General features: G+C 44.6%; 5 protein-coding genes across 6 annotated transcripts in view; 4 read left to right on the top strand and 1 right to left on the bottom strand.

Annotated features, from left to right (window-relative positions):
- yju2 (YJU2 splicing factor homolog) overlaps nucleotides 1-2,638 on the top strand; it is a 3,486-nt gene extending 848 nt beyond the window's left edge. The window contains exons 3-8 of the mRNA XM_076017791.1: nucleotides 323-467; nucleotides 631-765; nucleotides 842-1,023; nucleotides 1,147-1,285; nucleotides 1,743-1,911; nucleotides 2,107-2,638. Of these exons, the coding sequence (XP_075873906.1) occupies nucleotides 323-467; nucleotides 631-765; nucleotides 842-1,023; nucleotides 1,147-1,285; nucleotides 1,743-1,911; nucleotides 2,107-2,228 (892 nt within the window). The 3' untranslated portion in view covers nucleotides 2,229-2,638. The remainder of the gene's footprint in view (nucleotides 1-322; nucleotides 468-630; nucleotides 766-841; nucleotides 1,024-1,146; nucleotides 1,286-1,742; nucleotides 1,912-2,106) is intronic.
- LOC142883143 (inositol-3-phosphate synthase 1-A-like) overlaps nucleotides 1-23,879 on the bottom strand; it is a 135,364-nt gene that overhangs the window by 48,920 nt on the left and 62,565 nt on the right. The gene's annotated exons all lie outside the window — the stretch shown is intronic.
- On the top strand, nucleotides 3,080-8,742 carry shda (Src homology 2 domain containing transforming protein D, a). Its single transcript, XM_076017790.1, has 8 exons — nucleotides 3,080-3,298; nucleotides 4,156-4,405; nucleotides 4,504-4,605; nucleotides 4,696-4,858; nucleotides 5,359-5,619; nucleotides 5,724-5,889; nucleotides 6,368-6,487; nucleotides 7,713-8,742. The coding sequence occupies exons 2-8, from the start codon at nucleotides 4,160-4,162 to the stop codon at nucleotides 7,897-7,899; spliced, it is 1,245 nt and encodes a 414-aa protein (XP_075873905.1). The 5' UTR covers nucleotides 3,080-3,298; nucleotides 4,156-4,159; the 3' UTR covers nucleotides 7,900-8,742.
- On the top strand, nucleotides 9,087-12,223 carry spmap2 (sperm microtubule associated protein 2). Its single transcript, XM_076017788.1, has 6 exons — nucleotides 9,087-9,691; nucleotides 9,767-9,828; nucleotides 9,935-9,992; nucleotides 10,869-10,995; nucleotides 11,319-11,472; nucleotides 11,575-12,223. The coding sequence occupies exons 1-6, from the start codon at nucleotides 9,492-9,494 to the stop codon at nucleotides 11,814-11,816; spliced, it is 843 nt and encodes a 280-aa protein (XP_075873903.1). The 5' UTR covers nucleotides 9,087-9,491; the 3' UTR covers nucleotides 11,817-12,223.
- Nucleotides 12,708-23,632, top strand: LOC142883134 (interleukin-31 receptor subunit alpha). Of its 2 annotated transcripts, none has more exons than XM_076017787.1 (16): nucleotides 12,708-12,809; nucleotides 14,733-14,844; nucleotides 15,061-15,292; nucleotides 15,927-16,099; nucleotides 16,201-16,370; nucleotides 16,568-16,733; nucleotides 17,462-17,544; nucleotides 17,661-17,886; nucleotides 18,671-18,862; nucleotides 18,952-19,056; nucleotides 19,736-19,882; nucleotides 20,139-20,279; nucleotides 20,446-20,524; nucleotides 20,643-20,724; nucleotides 21,267-21,711; nucleotides 22,104-23,632. In XM_076017787.1, exons 2-16 carry the CDS (start codon nucleotides 14,784-14,786, stop codon nucleotides 22,373-22,375), a joined length of 2,574 nt encoding a protein of 857 aa, XP_075873902.1. In that variant the 5' UTR covers nucleotides 12,708-12,809; nucleotides 14,733-14,783; the 3' UTR covers nucleotides 22,376-23,632. The 2 variants fall into 2 exon arrangements, with proteins under 2 accessions (XP_075873902.1, XP_075873901.1); XM_076017786.1 differs by having other exon boundaries at nucleotides 15,043-15,292.

Below are 23,879 nucleotides of genomic sequence, written 5' to 3'. Positions count from 1 at the left end.
ATTCTTCTTGATTTATAGTGGTTGTGAAGTGAATTCACAAGGGTTAAGGGTTAGAAGTAAGTTAATGTTAAAATGATTTATTATGGCATTGTGTCCCTTCGTGGCTTCATCTCATCATGTGGGTTTTGGAACAGACAAGGAGCTTAGTCACTTTTGATTTTTTATCAGTCTTCCATTTTCAATCAAACATAACAATTTTTCAGAAAACGCCTGTGCCTGATATTTCAGCTGAACAATTTGAATCATTACTGCTTTTTCCTTTGGAGAACTTTCTTCTCTGTATGGAGTCATGTGACTGCAACACCTCTTGGAATGTTGACAGGTGTAAAACATGTGGCGAGTACATCTACAAGGGGAAGAAGTTTAATGCCCGCAAAGAGACCGTTCAGAATGAGCTGTACATGGGGCTGCCCATCTTCCGCTTCTACATCAAATGCACCCGGTGTCTTGCTGAGATTACATTTAAGGTGAGTGCTTTTAGCTCTTTCAGTAGTATTAATTCAAGTTAGACAAAGATAAGCGCTTTAGAAGTCAGCACGTCTCACTGCCTTTGCCATTCACTTTAAATTAAATCGCAGCTTTGTTGTTGAACAATCCCTCACACTTGCATGACCCCTTTTGTGAATGCAGACTGACCCTGAAAACACAGACTATGCAATGGAACACGGTGCGACGAGAAACTTCCAGGCCGAGAAATTTGTCGAGGAGGAGGAGAAGAGAGTCCAGCAGGAGCGCGAGGAGGAGGAGCTGAATAATCCCATGAAGGTTTGTGTTGTGCGGCATAATTGTTGTTTATTCCACTCACACTAGAAAATACTGTGATCTTGCGCTCTTCTACCAGGTGTTGGAAAACCGCACAAAAGATTCTAAGATGGAGATGGAGGTTCTCGAGACTCTTCAGGAGCTGAAAGAGCTAAACCAGCGGCAGGCACAGGTGGACTTTGAAGGAATGATTGACCGGTACAGAGAACTGGAACGGGTAGAGAAGGAACGCGAAAAGGAAGAGGACGAGCGAGAGACCAAGTGAGCAATTTAGAACAACTTAATTTTTCTCAATTTTATGTTTCCCAGAATCCAACTTACTTCTTAGCTGTCGTTAAAAAAAAAAAATAATAATAAAGTTCACTGTGTCCGCCCTGTCCTCAGAGAGATGTTGGAACGTGCCTTTGTGAAGAGGCTCAGGGATTCAGACTCAGATTCGGAGGAAGAGAGCAACAGTTTAATGTCAAAGACAACCAGCGAGGATAAACCAACAGACATCCTAACCACTGACAAAACCTCTGAGGTGCGGATAATTGCATTTAGTGGAGTGAATTGTCCTACTGTAAAGATGCATTTTTAAAATGTTTTTCTGTTTAGTTCATTTGAAACAATGAATTTAACATTGTTGTCTGCAGCTGATCATTGTGCCTTCTTCAAATCTTCAAAACCTGCCAAGTCTTTGTTAACATTTGCTTTCAGTTTTAAGTGTCTATTGTCCATAGTTTTGCCATTCCATTGATTGGTCATTAATAACTATTGTAATGTACATGCATGATGTTTGTAAATTCAAGAAAAGATTGACCTTTTTTTTGTATTTGTCATCATTTGTTACAGATGATACAATATAAAGAGAGTTTTTCAACTGCAGGATTTTTTTTAATATTGGTCTTTTGACCAGTTCAGTGAAAAGGTCAAACACAGGTGAAGCTAAAGTTAGATCTTCAGTGACTCAGTAGACCCTTTTCTTTGCATGTTTGCAGGATACCTCTGCTGCAGGAGTGAAGCGGGCCAAGTTGGAGAGCTGGGAGAAGAGTGTAGGGACCCTTGGTGGACGAGGGGCGCGTGGGTCACTGGTTGTGCGAAAGAAAGCAGCGACCGGCAACAAGCCGGTTGTAGAGTCGACGAGTTCAGCCTCCACATCACAAACAGGTAACAATTCACATTTGTTACTGCTCATATATAAGCTTTTATGGTTTGAGTCCCCCCAAAACCAAAAGAAAGTATTTTGTAGCAATTTATTTATTCTGAATGCATTTGACCCATTTTTATTTTACTGAAAATATATTGTTTTTTGTTTTTCAACCTTTTATATTTAATTGCACATGATGTGAATTTGTTTTACAGATTCAAAGGTACCTTCTGCTAACTCTTCAAGCGTCCCACAGCCTGTCATCACTCAGAATGGGTCATCTTCTCTGAGCCTACTGGGGGCTTATTCAGACAGCGACAACAATGACAGCGACTGAAAAGAAGAGTTTTTCAGGCATATTTTTGTAAAGAATTCTAAATGACATGAACCTTGAAATCATGTTTAGAATGTTTTTTTGTTTTTTTTTGGACTGTTTTAAGATGACGCTGTTAGAACTGATAATATTTGATGAGTAGCTGCTCATCCCTAAACACAAAGTTTATTGTATTTTGTCCAAACTCTGTGAAAACACAAAACAATCTCTGTTGGTCCTTGGGGTCTCCTGCTACTGAGGATTTAACTTGGAAAATTAATTATTATCAATTTTGCACAAGTAGCTCTGCTTCATTTCGTTTTCATAAAGTGAATGCTGACTTTTAAGTCTGTCTCTAGGAGAAATTTCTCATTTTTGTGTGTCAGCTTTTGATAGGGTTGTAAATATTAAAAAAAAATTTACTCGTCACAGAACCATGGATTACTTTTGCCGTTTTTGATTGTTTTTTTTTTAGTGTTATGTTGTCTTGCAGGAATCTCCAAAATAATAATCATTATTGTTATTGTTAATATTGCCAGATGGTGCATTTCTTTCTAACTAAAATGTGTATATTTATGTAATGTTCAAACGTAATGCTATTTTATTTAAATGTAATGATCTTACTATTAGAGTGGGGGGGGGGGGGGGGAAATAAGAATTAAATATGGGCCTTTAATTTAATGGTAGCTTAAAATGGCTTTATCCAGTAGTATAGGCTTTTTCTTAACAACGGATTGCACAGCGGGGATTCCACAATAATCACAACAGCACTGATAAATATCAGAGATAGAGATATTGCCCATCGAGAAGGGGGGGGGGGGGGGGGGGGGGGTAAAGTCTATTCCCCTGAAAGCCAGTGCGCTGTGCCAGTGAGCGTTTTGTCCGCACTGACTGGCGCAGACTGTCTGCTCCACGGTCTGTCTCGGCTAAACATTAGCCGAGTGACCCGCTTGGCTCCGGCAGCTGCTGGACGGAGTTAACAGCCAACTGTGTCTGTCTTCCCGGCGGCGCGGATAACGGCGTGATGAAACGTTTCATTGTGACGACAAGCGAATAAGACGACCAGGACGAAGCCGTCAATGCCCAGAAAAAAGGTGCGTGTGCGAGGACGACATTAGCGCTTGGTAAACGGCTTCGTCGTTGTGCTAACTTGGCTAACTTAGCTGCGGTGTATTTAAAGAGCCGTGACCACCAATTGTTCGGGCCGCATTTCTCTGGCCGTTCACTGTCTACTTTACACTTATTTTTTTTATAAATAAAATAAAAAATAATAATAATAATAATTAGCGAGTAGTGGAGTGGGATTTATTTTATTTTATTTAGTCTGACCTGGGAAACGGCAGCGGTTAAGGAAAACTGCCCACGCTCAACTCTTTGGAATAGGTACCCGAGATGTAGTTTATTTTTACCCGTTTATGCTAACTAGCCACTCCGGTTAATTCCACTGCTTTTCCCGACTTAGCACGCCAGTTAGCGTGGATCAAAAGGAACTACTACAATGTTGACATTATTATCCTACCTGTACAGACGAAGAAAAAAAAAAAACACTCTATATTTACTAGACCTGTTGAGTTAAGTATTAATGTACAACAGTGTGATTTGTTGGGATGTTTCATGAACTTCAACCAAGTTCGTAAAACAAAGGCGTAAAACAAATATGACCTTCTTAAGGATGCTTTATGAAGTCATCTTAGGCCTCGTCATATACAACAGTTTTACTGCATTTGTTCTTTTAATCTGTATCTGGAGCTTTTTCATGTTTTATTTAATTTTTTTTGCGTTCTGCAATACATGCATTATAACATATACGAGAAAGAAATGAATAGTATTAGTGAATGAAAAAAATTAAAGTAAACAAGGCAGTCAAATTTTTTATTATTTTATTTATTTTTTTAAACAACCTAATAATTTTATATAATTTTGATCAGTCTACCTGCCTCTTCATTTTCAGATCCATGGCAAAGTGGCTGAAGGACTACCTAAACTTTGGCACCAGGCGTGACCCTCCGCAGCCCCCGCGGCCAGATTACACGGAGAGCGAGATCTTGAGAGCGTACAGAGCTCAGAAGGAGCTGGACTTTGAGGACCCGTACCAGCACGCCGACAAGGAGCATCAGAATGGCGGTTTCAGCTCCTGCACCGCCACAGTGAGCCTCCCCTCTTTCCCGGCGTTTGGGTCAGTGCTGCCCAACGGTCTTGAGGTACGCAGTTGTTTGGTTGAAGTTTAAGATACTCGTGCCTGCCTTGCCTTCATTGCACGCAGTTGGCGTCAATTCATTTGTGTTTGTTGCGCCCCAAGGTGAAAGTGGTGTCTCCAAAGCACAGGCTAATTAAAGTGGACTCTCAGGAGTTTGGCCGCTGTAAAGTTCCTCCGAGTCCTGTCACTGTCCAGGAGGAACCAGTAAGTAAATGTTTGCGTTTGCGTTCCTATTGCTGCCCTTCAGTTCCCCCTGGTGTGAAAATGTCGTTTTGTCATTGTCTCATCATCAAGGTCGTCCCCTCGGCACCGGCAGCGCTGGATCCCGACACTGATTATTCCGACCCGTTCGATGTGCGACCAGATCCAAGAGGCAGACCAAACTTAGACCCAAAGCCTGCGCCGGCTGACTGCTGCAGCTACATGGAGCCGTTTGAGGCACAGCGGATCATTTCAGGTATGCAAAGCGATCTTTGTCTCACATTTGACAAACAAGATTTTAAATCCACAAAGTCACATTAAAATATGAATAGATTGCAACCACAAATTATACACAATTACATTATATATTATATGAGTGACAGTTAGAATTTTCAGTAAAATACAAAATGCTTTGTATTGTTCCTTCTGTCACAAAAGTTAAAGTCAAGATTGTAATGTTACTTATTTAATAGAGGACATGCTTTTAGATTCAGACTAAGGAAAAAAAACTGATGAATAATATCAGCACAATTAACCCAACCCAACAGTATTGCATAAGAAATTTCTGAAATTCTCATGGATATTGCAAAAGAATTTGCCCATGCACTCCTTTCAGTACTACAGTGTTTCGTAATCATTGTTTTTCCTTCTTCTTTTTACTTCTACAGTGTTAAAAATAAACACGTTTGAAATTTGCCTGTGAATTATGCGCATCCTGCTGAAATCCCCCTGTTGCCGTCTGTTCTTACTGTGCAGAGATGCAGCACAGCATGATCAGCAACAGGTCCGGGAGCGCAGATGACAGCCAGTTATATGATAACCCATATGAGGAGAGGGCGCGTCACCATCATCGCACTGCTCCATCAGCACAGCATCAACAGCATCAACAACATCAGCCTCAGAGGTTTGAGGTGGACAGCAGGGAGAGCAGGCTCCCTCAGGACGACGAGAGGCCGGCTGATGAGTACGACCAGCCCTGGGAGTGGAAGAAAGACAACATTTCCAAAGCTCTCGCAGGTGAACTGTCACTGTCACTGTCAGTGCCAACATTTGAAGTTGATTTCTTTTCTGTCTTTTTTTTTTTTTTTTTTTTTAACTCTTGTCTTTATTTCTGGCCACAGTTCAGTTCGAAGGGACGGAGAGGGAGCGCTCGTGGGCCCAGGCCGACCAGACCAGGTTCACCAGGACGGGTGCCGCATCAAATTCAACTACGCTCCGCCTAACTGGTGACACTCCTCCCCTCCTGGGTGAGAGAGTGGACCCATATGTGCCACTCGAGAGACAAGTGTAAGTGGACATCAGCGCTGTGTAGATAGTCATTCATTCATTCTAAAGCTTAATTGCTCAGATTTCAAATGTCTAAAATCAATCCTAAAAATTTGGTGGTTTCAAAAACGGGATGCATGAATCAAGTAACAGCTGCTCCAAGCTTCCTTGAAAAACCCAGAAGAAGCCTAAAAGAAGAAGCTACTACTAAGTAATGGGTGTCTTTAACAGATACAGCAGCACATTAAAATAACATAAAACAAAAGAACGTTTACCTCGACAACGTTCTCTCTTCTCTGGCGATGTTTGGCTGATGTCACCCACCAGCAAATCAGGTTGATCCAGTGAATTGTGATACAGACGGTTCTCCGTCTCCGTCCATCTTCAACGTACCCAGAATTGGCCTGTTTGTTTGGCTGCAGGCAGTAGCTTGAAGCTCGGCATACACTGTTGCATCGCAGCAAACTGCATCACTTCCATTCTTCCTGGTTCTCTGCAGGTGGTATCACGGGAGCCTCAGTCGCTCGGAGGCGGAGTCTCTTCTCACTCTGTGCAAGGAGAGCTCTTACCTGGTGAGGAACAGCCAGACCTGCAGGAACGACTACTCGCTGTCGCTCAGGTAGATTCTTGTTTTCAGAGAACTGCTTGCTTGGTTCAGAAACATGCATTCATCTTGAGTCTGGCCTCTCTTGTGTTTTCTTTTTTTTTTTTTTAATGAAAATCTTTCTTGGGTATTGAAGCATTCTTTCGCAGCCTGTTCAACTTAACATTTTCCCACCTCATAAAGGGGAATCTCCTCAGTGCGATGTGCTACCTCCAATGACCTCATTGGGTTTTTTCGCTCCATCTTGGTGATGTTTTAAGTTTCGAAGACCCTTTCTCAGACCAAAGTCCCGAGTCATTTTGATTGTCACAGTCCTCCCATTATCCCACATTCAACCCGTCTTTGTGTGCTACATTTCTGTCTTTTTTCTCCCAGCACCCCTTTTTGCTCTCACTACTCATTTTTTATACTTGACCACTAGGTGGCGTCACTTTTCCCATAATAACGCAAGAGGCAAACGTTGAGGACTTTCGACTGTTTTCTTGCAAATGGAATGATAGATGTGTTATTGCTGATGTTTGATTGTGTATAACGATAACAATAATAATAATTAGTGATGTCCGATATTGACTTTTTTACCGATATCCCGATATTGTGCAACTTCTAATTTCCGTTACCGATATATGCAGTCGTGGAATGAACACATTATGGCTAATTTGTATTGTGACATCCCGCTGGATGCGGAGATGATGATAAATGTAACAACTTCAAGGTTTTCCAAATCAAAATAGACATTCTGGTTAAAATAATAATCGTCAGTTACGAAGAAGCTATTCTGTTAGCAGCCCAACACCATTGGAGCCACTCTGCTGAAACACGTGTGTCACTTGCTGTTGAAGACAGGAGTAGAGTAAAGTATTGTTATTTACTATTTAGTAATACCAGGAAATTCGAGGAATTCATTCTCTGGCATGACTACTAAATTTGGGAGAAATGAAAAAAAAAAGTCACGTCCTCTTGAACTCTCTCTTCAAAGTTCTTTTCAACTTTCCCTTAAGATACTTGTCGACTATCGGTCTCGTGCCGGTATTTAGCCTTAGATGGAGTTTACCACCATCGGTATCAGGAAATATTTTTTCCTGATACCGAAATTTTCCGTTATTTTTTTTTTTAAAAAGCCTTTATCGGCCGATAATATCAGACTTCCCTAACAATAATAACAATAATAACAATAATAGGAACTGGTTAGTTTGTGTAAGACTGTATTAACACCCCCCACCCCCTTCACCCTGTGTGTCAGGAGCTGTAAGGGCTTCATGCACATGAAGTTCAGCCAGTCCGCTGACGGCCGCTTCGTGCTGGGGGAGAACAGCCCCCCTTTCTCCACCATCCCCGAGGTCATCCACCACTACACGACGCACAAGCTGCCCATCAGAGGAGCCGAGCACATGTCCCTGCTGTACCCCGTCATTGTGCAGACCCTCTGAGCCCTGACGCCAACCCCCCCCCCCCCCTCGCCCCCCCCCGCTGGTGCTACTGAAACACGGTATCTACTCGACATTGACAAAGTTTCTCCACTTGCCTCTTGCGGTTGCTCCCCACCTGCGCTGACGCTGGCGCGCTCCCTTTGATTTCCATTTACTCTGATGGCAGTAAATACACTGGCAGCTTCAGGCTCGCTGGCCCATTATGCTGGTTTCGTCGCTGAAACGCCGCCGCAGTGTTTGGTGTTAGCTGGCTAGAAGATGAACAACACAGCCCCTGTGCGCTGGGTTCATTGCGTGAGGATTTCTTTTCTTTTCTTTTCTTTTCTTCTTTTCACTGATGTGCTGCAGAGCCGGCCTGTACTGCCGGGTGACTCAAAGGACACTAGAGAGACTTTTTTTTTTTATTATTATTATTTCTTCGCATCAAATCAGGTTGATTTTTGTTTTCTTACCAAAGCCGGCATTTGTTTGCTTTTGACTCCAATATATAAGGAGTTGGGACTGACGGTAGAAGTAGACGCTAGCGATAAAACCCGTGCTGTATCTGTGAACAACACTTCTTTCACTCCCCTATAAGCGTTTGTTTGCGCTGCTTATTTCACTCGTAAACAACGGCGGCGAGGGGACAGTTTGTTGTCACGGAAGCTCCCTAACATTACACAGACATCTGGCAATACTAGTGTAGAGCAGAAACGACAGTATTTTATTTGGGAGCCTTGTGGTTTTGTGATCATGACTATTACAGAAGCTTTCGTAGAGTATTTACCCTGATTTGATGTTTTTTTTTATATACAATTTTAATTCTGTCTTACAAAATAAAGATGTTGTCTGTTTTTAAATGTTCCATGTCTGGTGTCATTTCACAACATTTGAAAAAAGGTTTTCTGTTATCTGCCACTTTCAGCTTCTGTATCAGGGGAAATAGACTGTCGTGTCAGAGGAGGTTTTTTTCTTTTTTCTTTTAATGATTGATCTAAGGATGTTCGTCGTACTCAATCGGCTAAGCCTGGTTTAGTGAAACAGATTGGTGTTATCTCACTTTTTTATTTTTAAACCCGGCATTCTTGCCAACCTTTCACATGAGTAGCGAAAACATTCAACCTCCATATCTTGACTGCAATCTCCCTCTGACTTTCAAAAACAAAAAGAAAAGAAATACGTCACCACCCGGAGTGTTTAAGCAGATATATAAACGGGATGTAAGATGCTGCAGATATATTTATAGTGGATCTATTGAAAAAATGTTCATCCTTCAGTATCTGTGTCTCCGTGATAGCAATGACACACTTGCATCAAAACAAAGTGCTTACGGGGGACAAATACAGTCAAGTAAATCTTAAAAAATGATGTTAATATTGTGTTTTAATAACGAGTGCCGCGGGGCAGAGAAGGCCTTCAGTGTCCTTGGCTGCAGGCCCAGCAGTGTCACCTGATCCCCTGACAACCAGCCGGTGTTAGATACAGGCACGGAGAGGAAGTACAGCCCGAACGTCAAGACCTCGAAGGTAAATGACTATATTTAATGTGTGTGTGCGCACGTCGAGAGACTGAATCCGGCTGCGCATGACGCAATCACAAAGATCAGCTTTTATATGAACCCTTTGCTCCTGTTTAAAAAAAAACTTGTATGCAACATTAAAAAAAAAAGTCATTGTTTAGTGTTTCAAAGAAATGCCGCACGTGTTCACAAGGAAAATATCGTTTCTCCGTCGCGCTCAGATCGTTTCGTAATGTCAGCTCGGACAGAGAGGCTGGCGCAGCCCAAACCCAACAGGCTGAGACATCCAGACCGGTAGGCCCGGAACCTCATCCTGTCTCCGGTTCGTCCATCTCCCTCCTGCGACGCCAGTAACCTTTATTTTTCCAGACGCTCTGTTTACTGGCTGGATGAGCTCCCAGCAGCGTGGACTGGACCCGCCTCGAGACCCGGTCTTTTAAACTCATTCCCCTTTTTCAAACCTGCAAGATTGTGTTTAGTTTTGTATTTTTTTGCTAAGTAATACTGTGTTTGTTGACGTCGTTGGTTTGTCATTAGAGTTGAGCCCTCGGTGGTCGGAGCTTTGCAGAAGTAAAAGGTTCTACGCCCCGATGACGTGAGTCGCCATGACATGGTGTCTTACATAAGTATTTTTTTTCATCACTAGGAGGTGTACGTACTGTGGTCCTTCTCTAGTTATCCTTGTGTCCACCTGTCATTTAGATACACAGAAGAACTCTGTGCTTGTTAGTAGCGTTTGTGCAGGCTGACCAGGGCACTTTAGGAATAATTCTAAATCTGACGCCCACCAGTGATTATATTCTAGCAAACAAATATGTGATGTATATGAATTGGAAGTCTTTAAAGTAATACTTTGGTAATGAGTCAAGACTTGGCTCGTAGCTTGGTTAGCGGCAGGAAAACTATCATCAGTAGAACAAACAAAAAACAAAAGTCAAGTCACCTATGAACAACGGCTTGATGGTGTTGATACATGCGCTACACCTTCAGACCTGGTCAACCAGCTGTCTACCCAAACACAAACCCCCAGAGAGCTCCAGAGATAATGAGTCATAACTACAGCTAATGTTCCATGATGATCCAACTGCGACTCTTTTCGCGAAAAAAATGAAACTGTAAATCGTTTTTGTTTGAACATCCTTCCGAGCTAAAGTCAATTAAAGTTGCCCAACTTCAGGGAAGCTGAAGTTAGGGAACTTTAATTAACTATCTTTAAATGAAGAGAGTTTTTCTTCTAAGGGTCCATGTCATGTGACCTACTGAGTCCAAAAATACAGAGGCCAATGCTCATCTGTGTCTTCTATCTGCCCTCCTTTCTTTTCATGTCTTCCTGCTCGGCGAGTGCCTTCACTTCCTCTGCGTCTCTCTTCGTCTCACTTTTCTATCTGCGTCCAGCGCAACTCAAGTTCACCCGCGCGCTCTCTTCCTCTTTCCTCCTCCTCCTCCTCCCCGACTTCTTCACGGCCCTCAGGCGTTCTCCTATCTGGGAGGTGAGCAGCGGGGCCCTGAAGGCCGTGGCCTCCAGCAGACTGTGCCGCCTGGCTCTGCCTCGGCCTGCGGCGGCTGGCTGGCAGCCCATCCGCCCGCTCTCGCCAACCGTGAGTAACAAAGAGGTCCCCTTTTCAAGTGAATTCATCATTGTCACATCCGGTACTACAATTGAAAGCCAGTGAGTTAGCTGATGGTAACTTTACAAGCGCAGGGCACTCACTCAGTCACTCCCTTACTGCGGTTCCTAAATCAAAGAATATTGTGGTTCGTTGTGCGTCATGTGCAGGTAACAAGACATTCTCAACTGTTACTTTATCTTTTTTTAACTAAAGTAATTAACTAAAGTGATTACTTATGAAACAAAGTAGTCAGATTACTTTTTAAAGAAGTGATCAGTAGTCGGATTGATTGGTGAGTTGGATGGTTGCAGGTGCAAAGAGCAGCTTGGACAACCGCGGCCGCCACTGTGAGGATTTGCCAGCTCGCTCAACCCAAAAGGAAGCCGGCGCTGGAAGGCCTCGGACCGACACCCAAGGCCCCTACGACGGCCTACAAGGCATCAGCGCACACTGAGCTGCTTGCTGGTGAGTCTACACAGCCACTGAGTGAAATCTTGCGTTGCCTCAGCGTTGCATTTTGACATTGATTGTGTTTTTGTGTGCGGGTGTTTTGTGGGCTTTCCGCAGCCCCCAAGCCTGAGCACCCAAAGTTCCGAGGTGAGCGCCCGGCGCTGTGGCCCGTCTCCGGGGCGGCCGGAAAGTACGAGGCCAGCCGCAGGCTCCGCGAGCTCTCCAGCCCGAGAGAGAGGAAGGCTCTGTTTGAGGGATACGACCCCTACACGGTGAGCCGGGCGGCCCTCTCCGCCTGCCCCTCGCCACGGGTGCGGCAGCTCAGCGCACCTCTGCCGCGTAAATGTAGCTCAAAATAGCACATAGTAGCAGGAAGGGAGACCGGATCCCGATGGGCTCCAGGCGGCAGTCGGCTTCTCCCCCGCTGACTTTGTTCCTGTTGGGAAGAAGATGACATCAGATTTGTTATTGCTGCAAGGACCACAGCTTGTGTAGCAGGTAAAAGATGGTTTGCAGATGACTCTGTTGAAGGCGAAGCCGCAAACTGTGCTCGTCACCGGAGACACATTGTGATTCACTGGCTACGCAGCGCTTTGTGTACAAGCAGCCCTTCCAGTGTGCCGCATTCATGACTGAATAAATGAATGGATTTATTTGAACATGTGTGCAAAGATAGAAAAAATCATGTTATTCACGTGGAAAGAAAAAAAAACATACAAAATTACTTGTACACATTTGAACAGAAAGAAGTAAACACTTTTTCCAATTCCAACCCCTGACTACTGTTATATTTTAAAAGTCACATATATATATATATATATATATATACATATATATATTCTGCTTTAACATCCATGCTAATATGTTATTTACTAAGTATGTACACTACAAAACGTATAATCCATGTAGATATGTTTATAAGCATGTACTTAACAAAATATATAATGAAGAAGAAAGAGAGAGAGTGTGTGTGTGTGTGTGTGTGTGAGAGAGAGAGAGAGAGAGAGAGAGAGAGAGAGAGAGAGAGAGAGCATGTGTGAGACAGAGTGAGAGAGAGAGAGAGAGAGAGAGAGAGAGAGAGAGAGAGAGCGCAAGCTTATTTTTGAAGGTGAACAAGAGAGAAATACTCCCACATCCTCTCCGCCTGCTGTGGTCACTCCAGTGTGTTGGAGGATCACATCTGTGTATTCACTCGCGAGGCAACCGCTCAGCGCTGCCGGCACAGTGCCAATGGACTGTCGCTCTGGCGCAACAACTTAGCGTGAATTTATTTTTTCTTTTAACTTCGACCTTCGTTAATGAAGTTCGCCTAACTCCGAGTCCGTCTGAAGCTGAGGAGCCATGAACCGCAGGTGAGACGTTCCGGCACCTACGTGTGTTTTATTTTCTGTTTTTACGTCTGTTTTCCTATCTGTCCAGTAAAAGAGGAGCACGTGGAAGGTGGAGTGACTGAAGTCTTTGAACTTTTGCGCTCGCCAGTGGCTTTTTTGTTGTTGCTGTGACACTCACGATGTTTGAATTTGAAAATTCAAAGAAAGAGATGTGACTTCTAGGCAGCATTTAGATAGATAGACAGACAGATAGATAGATCAGGTGATCACTGGTTGTCAGGTGATCACTGGTTGTGATAGATAGATAGATAGATAGATAGATAGATAGATAGATAGATAGATTATGTCACATTTGCTCTCAAATTTGACAGCGGCTGAACCAGGAGCAGATGGATGGAGTGTTTTGATCACCCACCTCATAGAAAAAAAAATCTGTCATGGGATATGTACAAAACATGTTGTTGTTTTTTTTTTAATGTCTATTGAAAATGAACAAAAGTGCAACAAAATATGTGTCTGTGAAGGCTCACGGTATTTAGCTCTGTATTGAAATGATTCCTAACTCCTTCTTGGTTTGCCTTGTATTGTTTTACATGGTTTTGTTTTGAAGATGTTAACACCCAGACCAATATTTATTGAGAGTGATTTAACATTTGGCGACCAAATAAAACGTTTTAATAGACTTTCACACTGCTAGGCATTGTTATTTGGGGAATGATGTTCTGTCACAGTTGTACTTTGAAATAATTGATTGAGTGAGTCCAAACTGTTTCGACTTGCTTGTTGCACTGTAGTGTAATGAAACAACTTAAACTGAGCTAAATCCAGGTTGACTTGCTCGCGGGTTGCCAGTGAGAAATTTAAAGCTGAAGACATTTTTTTCACAATGACTTGCCTCTAACTTGTTTTAATTTAGGTGAAATTCATCTCAGATGCAATAAATCTCCAGTATAGTCAGTATACTCGCCTGAATCTTGTCACAACGCAGGCTTCCTAGTGGAGTGTTGTTGCGTAGCTCGACTGTGTTTGTTATGTCTTCTTTTTCATAGATTTGTTTTTCTTTTGTCAGGACAAGGTTTTTTTTGTTTTGTTTGTTTGTCTGTCTTGCCTTGACATCTTTCGGCGGAGCTTCCACACTCTTCAGAAGTGTCACAAGGTGGTATGTGTGATGCATCTTATCAGCGGATGTTATGGAGACGTGAACAACCGGTCAGATTTGACAGCTCGGTCCTGGACCCACATACAAACCTGCGACAGATACTAGTGCATTCCAAGGACAAAATACAAGAAAACTAAAGAAGAAGAAGAATACAAAATACCACGTCAATCTTGCAATAAAACATACATCGGAGGGACAGGGAGGAGCTTCATCACACGGAAAAAATAACACCAAAAACAATGCCAGAAGGACACAGACACAAGCGATAGAAGGAAAGGCACAACAGGAATGCCCCAGATCAGCCGTAACCAACCACTGTAAAAGGGAAAGTCATATCATGGACTGGAACAGGGCCAGAGTCATCGGCACAGAGGACAACAAGTACCGACATTGGATCAGGGAGGCAATGGAAAGAAGAAGAGGGGGCCTAGAAGATGATGAACCTGGACGAGTGAGCCTACATGCTCTCTCACACCTGGAGAGCTGAACCAACAGCAGCAGGTGTGACCGACCTGTCCAATCTGTCAAAAAGACAAGAAGAAAGTGGAAGCTCCGCCGAAACATGTCAAGGAAAGACAAATGAAAAAAAACAACCCTGTCTTGACAAAAGAAAAACAAATCTAGTGTTATTGCTTGTTTTTTTATGTTTTGTTTTCAGCAACAGGAAACGCTACGAATATGAAACCGCAAAAATGAGTCATTCGCAGACGCCCTAGAATAAGAAAGCACACTCGTCACCTTCCGCACTTTCTCCACCTTCTCTTGTCCGACTCCTGGGCTCGCAGCGGAGCGTGTGCAGAGCAGTGAAGCAGCCGGGCTGACTGGAGCGACAGTTGATGGCGTGGATGGAGGGAACACGCTGGACCTGCCTCCTCGGGCTCACCACACTGATTCTGGGTAACACCCACCCTCCAGAACCGAATTGAGATCGTTTACACTGCTAGAGATGAGCTGTAAAAATTAGCGGGTCTGAAATGTAACTTTTTAGAAGTTGAAATGGAAAAAATGTTTGTTTTTTTTTCATTTAGTAAAACCAATGTTTTTACACAGTATTTTCTGTGTCCTCCATCCCTGCAGCGACCTCAACACCTGCAGCGACCTCAACCCCTGCAGTGACCTCGACCCCTGCATTGACCTCCACCCCTGCAGTGACCTCCACCCCTGCAGTGACCTTGACCCCTGCAATGACCTCAACCATGTCCCCCCGCCCTCCGCGGCTGACTAGATGCGTGTTCCTGCCCCGCAACATTGTCACCTGCCACTGGGAGGCTGGGGACCCCCCGGCGAGGAGCTACACTCTGGAGGCCAAGAAGGTGACCTCCTGGGAGTTGTGGAACATGAAGGGGTAAGCTGCGCTCTGTCTCGGATCACTGCAGATTTCGGGACGTCGTCAAAGTGAAAACTGTGAAAAATTGTTTTACGTTGGTTGAACTCAGTTCCTTCACAACAAGGACAAGTCGCTGCTGATGGGGTTGTTAAATATGGTTAAAAGTTATTAGGTCCTCCAGTTAGATTTCTTTATTTCGATTAGTTTTTATTTATTTGTTTGTTTATGTAACTTTTAACTCTCAGCTGTATTGAAGTCTTCTTTAATACAGAAGACTTTTAACAAATGAACTATTCAGAAAAAGATTTTTCTTTTTCTGGCAAAGCTAAATAGGAGAAACTGCTCTTTGAAAAACAGCCGTTATTTGCGTTTTTTTTCCAGTGCGACCACAGCTGGAACCTTTTCGTGTTGCATCTCTGGCCGGCTTCCGTGATAATTCATATGCTTGCGAGATAAGACATGCAGTGTCACTCTCGTGATCCCACAATGATGAGTGGAGATGACGGATAAGATGGTCCCCCGTTTGGCACTTCTGCTTGTTGCGACAGACACAGAGGAAATCTGAGAGAAAAATATTTTGCAATGTGCGTGTGTGTGTGTGTGTGTGTGTGTGTGTGTGTGTGTGTGCGTGCGTGTGTTAATTTTTCTGCAGAAAAAATACATCAGAGGTCCCAGGAAGACCTTTCAACTGCACCACCTCAGAGAGCAGCTGCACGGTCGTCACCAACCTGTCCTCCAGTTTTCTCTTCTGCATCAGCATCACGGCTCACCTGGACAGCGGGGACGTGACGTCGTGGCGGAAGTGTCAGTCGGGCATAGACGAGAGTGAGGATTTCCAGTTTTTTTTTGTGTGTGTGTGTGTGTGTTTTTCTCTCTTGCAACACTTTCATTCTGACGTTCCTTTCTGACCTTGTTTTGTTTCTCAGCGATGTTGCCTGCGGTGACTTTGAAGAGCGTGACCCCACACACAGGAGACCCCACGTGTCTGAATGTGACCTGGGGCCCCAAAAACAACGATTTCCCTCTAACCGATCTTGAAATGATAGGGGAAAGCGGAAAATTGAAATCGCAAATTGAGATCGCTGCACAGGGCCAGGTCTGCCTACTCCCAGACACTAAACTCATATTTAGATAGAAGATAAATGTCCCAGAAGTCCAAAAGTAGTGATGTCTTTTCCTAATGCGCTGAACTACTTTGTACACAAAGTTTTTTTCCATTAAAATGATCTATTTTAAACAAAAAAAAGTACATTGATAGTCCTCATCTCACTTTGTCACGTATCACCCACACAGTCTGACGTCGAGGTCCGAAATGTGACAGTGAGGGACTACAGCTTCCGTCTCTGTCACTTCAAACCTGACACCTCGTACACGTTTCAACTGCGCCACCGATACGACAGCCCACAAAGTCCCTGGGGCAGCTGGAGCCTGCCGAGGCAGGGAAGGACATCGGAGAGCGGTGAGTGAGAGGACGAGGAAAGACTGAAAAACAAGAGTGAGGAAGTGGACATTTAGTAGAACGGTGCACCTGTTTAGCATGGTCTCCAGTAGTGTGGATGAATGGATGGATGGATGGATGGATGGATGGATGGATGGATGGACGGACCGATGGATGATGGATGGATGGACGGATGGATGGATGGATGGACGGACCGATGGATGATGGATGGATGGACGGATGGATGGATGGATGGATGGATGAATGGATGGATGGACAGATGGATGATGGATGGATGGATGGATGACGGACGGACGGATGGACGGATGGATGGACGGAAGGATGAATCGATGGACAGATGGATGGCTGGACGGACGCAGTGAATCATCGATTGATGCATGGTAAAGTGACAGATTGGATAAATAGATGGACGGTGGATTGTGGAGGCATTAATGGATGAATCGCTGATAGTGGAGAGTGGATGGATTGACGAGGTGGGAAGGATGGTTTAATAAATGACCGGTGGGATGAAAGAGATGGGTGGATGACAATGTGTAAGGGATGGATGGATGAACATCCTGCGCTGATGGAACCTGATGCACTCTGTCCTGGGAGAGAGCTAGAGCTAGCGCTGGCTAGTGTCTAGCTGCATGACAGATGCCTCTCCCTCCTGTTTTGCCCTCTCGCGTTCTGCTGCACTTTCGGAAAAAACTTTTTTCCTCTTTTCCCACATACTGTACCTCCACCAGCTCCATCTGCAGCGCCGCCCTTCTGGAGCAAAGTGAGTCCAGGAGACCAGGACGGCTGGAGGCAGGTCACACTACTCTGGAAGGTGACCATCTGGCTTCTTCTCATCGTTTTACAGTTTGGTTGTGCTGTTAATCTGATGTTGACATGTTCTTAGCTCTCATTTTTTTCCCCCCCTCCTCCTGTGCTTGTGCTCTCCAGCCCTTGCCTCACTTCCTGGCTAACGGACAAGTCCTCTTCTTCAGCATCACCTGTCGAGGCGCCCGGCAGGTGAAGGAGCTCGACAGCTGCGGAGACTTGCTTGCCACGGACACGTCGTGCAGCTTGCGGCTCCCTCTTGGCCGATGCTCCTGCAATCTGACGGCCTCCAACTCTGCAGGGACCTCACCAGAAGCCCAAGTGTGGCTCCGCAGTACCTCAGAGAAAGGTCAGGGATCCTACCCTACTTCAGTTCTGCCACAGGTCACATCGCGCTAAGGTACAGATTTCGGCTAAACTGTGAAAAATAAATAAATACCGGTACATAAATTGGAGTGACGTAATAGCCCTGTTTGGTCCAGAGTTTCTTCTAAAGCAAAATGCACCCTCCAGCATAGGTGGCAAATTATTCACAATCTGTACTTTAGATGTATTAAGTGTGCTGTATTAAATCACAGTCTGTATGAAGTATTGATGTTGGTGTCCAAAAAAAAAAAGAAAGAACTGATTCAACTGCTGCACTCAAGTAAGCGCGGTTTTTGAAATATACTCTTTTAAAAAGTAAAGACGTTTTTTTTTTTCTTGCCATAATGAAACCACACATTACATATTTCAGGAATGTGGTTAGGCTTAGACCAGGGTCAAGCAACCTTTTTGACTGGTGGGTTCTAAAGCTTGACAGTGGAGCCACAGCAGGAGCAGATGGAAGGAGTGTTTTGGTGACCCACCTCATAGGAGGAAGAAATAAATCATGGAACATGGATGCTCTCATGTCTTTTGAAAATGAACTTTCTATCAATATAATTTCTTCAAGTTCGGTGGGCCGGACTAAAAAGCTCAACAGACTGCATATGGCCTGGGTTATTGTATACTTAAGTAAGTGTAAGTACAGTAACAAAGTACTTGTGCGTAGTTACTTTCCACCTCTGCCCACCCGTCGCTGCTCGGCTGATGTCGGTGATGCTTGATGAAACTCACTCTCTCTCCTCATTTCTTCCCTCTCGGCACCTCAGCGCCGTCGCCTCCAGGGGACGTGGCTGCCGTCCCACTGGATGATCACAGACTGGACGTTCGCTGGATGGCTCCGGCTGGCGGCTCAGTCAGCGGCTTCGTCGCCGAGTGGTTCGCCGCCAGAGACGACGGGAGTGCCGTCGCCCCCCGGTGGGAACAGCTAAACGCCTCCCGCACGTCGCTGGTCATCACAGGTAGCCGGCGCCACTTCGCTTCTTCCCCCTGTGAAAGGGTGCGGAGGTTTGACCCGGATAGAGGTGTGAAGAATGTGTCCATTTTTCAGAGGGAGTGCAGCCGATGGAGCGCTACGTTGTTTCGGTCACCGCTCTGTACGGCGAGGGCGGGGCTGGGCCGAGCAAGACCGTCACTAATTACACGCGGCAAGGCGGTGAGTCAAAAGCATGTCTGCTGGGTTCCAAACTGTCGTCGTGAAATAATTAGAAAACGAAAAAGAACACCACCCAGTCAGGGAATCGAATCGAATCGAATCGAATCGAATAGAATGACTTTTATTATCACCACTTTGCATTGCAAGCTGTTCCTTCAGTGCAAACCTATGAAAAGCACCTATAAAAAAAATACTTTTGAATAATAAATGAATGAATGTCTTGGAAACCCACCGATCTGAGCTGGCGTTAGGATAATCTGATTGGTCTGAATCTGATTGCGTGCATGTATTGTCATAGAATTTTCTTTATGTTAGCGGTCCTTACTATAGATTTGTTTTATACCACATACATTTTGCACTCTCATCTCAGCTATTAAAAAACACAAGCATCCTGATCACGTTCTGGCACCACAGGTGCTTCTTAAAACGCCCTAACTAAATAGAAATTAGAATGCGAGATGACGTTAAAAAATCCACTCCAGCCGCTGGTGCCTGTTCACAAGATCTCTTAAACCATCTGCCACCCATAACTGTGAAAGAAGAGCAGTTCCTCTTGACCTTCTACTCACTGTGAAACAGCGATAACGATCAGTTTGTTCGTTTCTGAAAAAAAAAACACGAAACAAACTGTCCCGTGCTGGATTATGACCATCCCTGCATCATCTTGTGCTTCTCACAGCGCCCTCAGCTGGCCCCACTGTGTCTGTGGAGCGGACCTCGGGCAGCACGGCGAAGCTCTCCTGGCTCCCGGTTCCCGTGGAGCAGCGTCGCGGTTTCATCCGAAACTACACCTTGTTGTACTGGATGGACGAGCGAGAAGCCCAGAGTGAGTGGAACGGACGATGCCTGCTTGCTTGTGAGGCGGAGCACCTCATGATGGTAGCGTCTGCGCTTGCAGATTTTTTTTTTCTTTTTAAAAAAACAAAACAAAACACAATCATAAGGCAGCTTTAGCCCATTTAGTGCTCGTCAGTTTGGCTGCGTCGCCTCTGTGACCAAAATCAATGCAAGCCTCTGAATATCTGGCCTTGACTAAAGTGTCACATCTGTCCACATGGGTCCCTGCAATCGGTTTGACTCAGGAGAGTCTGTACCCGCCCACTCTCGCAGCCACACTCTGAAGAACCTGCTGCCAGGCACCTACTTCATCTGCATGCAGGCCAACACTGATGCTGGAGGTGGAGCAAATGGGTCCATCATTAATGTGCACATCACTGAGAAAGGTGTCTGTCTATCTATCTATCTATCTATCTATCTATCTATCTATCTATGCATCTATCTATCTATCTATCTATCTATCTATCTATCTATCTATCTATCTATCTATCTAACGACAGCATATAAACGAGTCAATCTATTTACCATCTACCCATCTGTGGTGTCCCTCAGATTCCTATGTGCTGATGTACACACTCCTGCCTCTCCTGCTGCTGACCTCTCTGCTGCTGATGCTGACGGCCTGCGCGGTGTAAGACTGACACGCACGCATGCACGCACGCACGCACGCACGCACGCACACACGCTCTGCCCCAAAATTCATTTGATAATTCTGCCGTTCTTCCTCTTGACCAACGACAACCTTCCAGGGTGAAGAAGGAGCTGAGGCAAAGAGTCCCTGATCCGTCCAACAGCAGTTTAGCCCACTTGAGTTCCAAAGTCCCTATGAAGGTAGCAAGTCTCCCGCTAATTTTTGTTGACACGAGTTGAGAGAAACAAAATAATTTGATGTGGAGAGAATTAGCCTGTCTTCATGTACTTCTTGGCTCTGAGCTGTCTCTGGCACGGTCAATATTTATCATGCTCTCCCTGACCTTAGGGGAGAGTTTTAATTCCTCTGCCTCCATGGCTGCAGCAGTTGTGTTTGCATACACATTTCCGAACTTGCTATTCTGCTGATTTGAAGTAGGCAAAGGCGAATCTACCAAAAATGAAAACAACTGTATACAAGTATGGGCTGTAGCATTATAATGGGAACTCTTTCCCCAGTAATTTAGCATGTTTTATTAATAACCACGATACACATCGGTCCTTTAACTCTCTGCTGCTACGTTAGCTTGTTTCTGCTGCCCTCAAGTGGAATTAAAAAACAACAACAACAACAACAACAACAACAACAACAACAATAAAATAGGTTCATGTTTTTAAAACATCAGGGAAATCTTCACGTTGCAACAACAATCAACAATCTGATTGTTTCTTTCACACTTCAGGGTGGGAAGCTGCCCGTGTTGGCAGTGAACTCAGTCTGCGACATCTCTGCACTGACTCTGCTGGGCGAGCGTCGGCCGCTGACTGCCACCAGGGATGAAGACCTCAGCTCCCAGATCTTGGACCTCTTCCATTCACACTCGTATTACTGCTACTCGCCGCCCCCCGTCTCAGAAGATCAGGACGCCAAAAGCTCCGCCCCCAGAGCCAGGACGACCCTAAACAGCAACCTATTCTCCGTGTGGCCCACTGAGCTCTGCTCCCGAACCCTGGCAGGAAGTCCTCTTCAGCCTCTGCTCGCCTTCAACCTGCAGACCTCTGATTTGCAGCCACACGCTCTCTGTGCCAGTGACCCAGTGTGGCCGCTAGGTGGAGTCTGCGCTCTAACTCGGGCTCCTCACGGTCTCGGAGCAGACGGGCCCAGCAGTAGTGTGCACACCGGTGCAGGTCTTTATTAATTTATTTCTCTCCATGTCAATCTATATGTATCTATATCAGTGGTTCTCGACTGGTGGAGTCTCAGGACCCACATTTTTTCCCTATAATGAAGTCGCGACTCAAATTAATTTCACAGCACTCAAACTGATTCCACAAAAATAAAAAGGCTAGACCACTTTCTATTGTGTGCAGTAAATAAATTCTTGAAATTATTGAATTGAGTGTGTCCTGCAAAATATTTTTTTTTCCTTCTACATATATATATATATATATATAAATCTTGTTTTTGCAGTTTTGGGTTGCGACCCCCCAGCTGCGAAACACAGATCTATACAAATCTGTCCGTCTGTGCATATGGTTTTATGTCTATTTTGTGTCTGTCTGCCTTTGCATCCTTCCAGACGGCGAGCCGCCCGCGAGCAGCTGGACCTCGCCAGCCTCAGACTCGGCTCTCTTCCTGCCACTGGATGGACTGAGAGGCGTTGTTGATCCTCTCAGGCAGCATCAGAGCGCCATGGCCCCCTTCCCATCAGCCGAGCTACCCCCTGGCGGAGAAAACCTTTGCAGCTTGTCCTCGTCCCTGGCCCCGTCCAGCGCTCTGACTCCGCCTGAGCTCTTCGCGCTGCCTCAGACGCCCTCGCTGTTTGTCGATTTCTCCTACTGCCACCTGTGATGTCGACATTGTGTGCCAGGACTGCTCTTAAGCCAAAACTGGCCTCCAAACCGTGTCTTTGTGCTGGTAAACATCACATCGATTCAGAGTTGCAGGCTCATCAACATTTCCTTCAACAATGTAAAAAGTGGCTTAGCATGTTGGCTAAGCTAGAGGAGAAGAAGCTCATCGCTCGTCACCCCGGCAGTGAACTCCTACCAAACCCTTCTTGCAAGAACTGTAAAACCATGTTGTCTGCTAAAAAAAACTAAAAGCCTTTGCTGCTCTTGGTTCCTCTTTCAATGTAAAAGTGCAATCTGCATCAAATAAAACCGCTTGGATCAGTCTTTATGCTGCACTACCCGCTAACTGAGGTCACTGAACCTGTTTATGTCTGAGCAGTCCGGCTCCAGCGAACGCTCTCTGAACCGATCTGCTTTACTTTGCTCGCGCAATCGCTATGCAAAAATAACTGGTGCTAAAACAGTGGACACAGCCAGGTTCTCCTGTGCCACGCTAAGCTAATCAGTGGTTGCAAACATTCCTGCATTCTCAATTAAGTCTCCATACAAATTCACTCTCATTTCGACTCAAATGTAAAAAATAAAATAAAAATACAGCGGGTGGGTGGTGCAAGCTATGTTGTTGCTGATGAGTTCTGCGCTAAACTTTGAATGCAAATGGAATTTTTGGCTTTGAAGAAACAAAGCCAGTAAGCAGAGTTCAGTTTTCTAAACTGCAGTGGTCTTGGCTGGCCTGGTTACTGAATTACATAACGTTGGTTGCAGCCACTAGTTAAAACACCACTCACTTTGCCTCACCTAAGATCAACACATCTTATGTAGTGTTAAAAAGCTAACTAGCATTAAAAAAAAATTGACATTGAAACTGTTTGAAAAACTATATGTAAAACCATTATTTTAATTGTTGGTTGTCTCTCGTACTCGTAGTTTGGATGAGGCAATTTTTTTTATTTTTTTTTACCCCTCGTCAGATTACTTTCTATCTCACACCCACCCTCAAACTCAGATTAACGGGTTGTTTATCGCTGAAATGCTCCTGCCTGGAATTCGACCTTTCAGTGAGTCACTTTTGTTGCGGCGTTGGTGTGGTAACTTCAGAGTTTGGGTCAGTTTACAGTATTTGTATGTGCTAGAGGTGGGATTGTTTGTGCTGTTCTGAGGACTTGGCGTCTGGATCCCAAACATCTTTGTGTGTCCAACACTTAAAAGCGGTGTTCTTGATTTTTGTGTCGATACAAGCCATTCTTCTATAGTCTTCTAGGATGTTTGCAACTCTTTTTTTACACAGTAGCTATTGAAAAATGAATTGAAATTGAGGTGATATTAGACTGCCACAAAAAAAAAGGAGTGCTGTTCTGAAGCATGTACACCACAAATGATTCGCAAGTGAGGAACAATACGTCTTATATTGTCTGATATTGTAAAAAAACGACATCAAACATTGTGAAAGAGGCTGTTTTGAACCCCACCATGATGTTTGCGTAGACACAACCAAATGTCTT

The sequence above is a fragment of the Nelusetta ayraudi genome, unplaced genomic scaffold, assembly GCF_046127955.1.
Source record: "Nelusetta ayraudi isolate G7.1 ecotype Tasmania unplaced genomic scaffold, CSIRO-AGI_Nayr_v1 ptg000007l, whole genome shotgun sequence".
Taxonomy (NCBI): domain Eukaryota; kingdom Metazoa; phylum Chordata; class Actinopteri; order Tetraodontiformes; family Monacanthidae; genus Nelusetta; species Nelusetta ayraudi.
The sequence above is the reverse complement of the archived record's forward strand: the minus strand, read 5'-3'. Positions and strand labels throughout refer to the sequence as shown.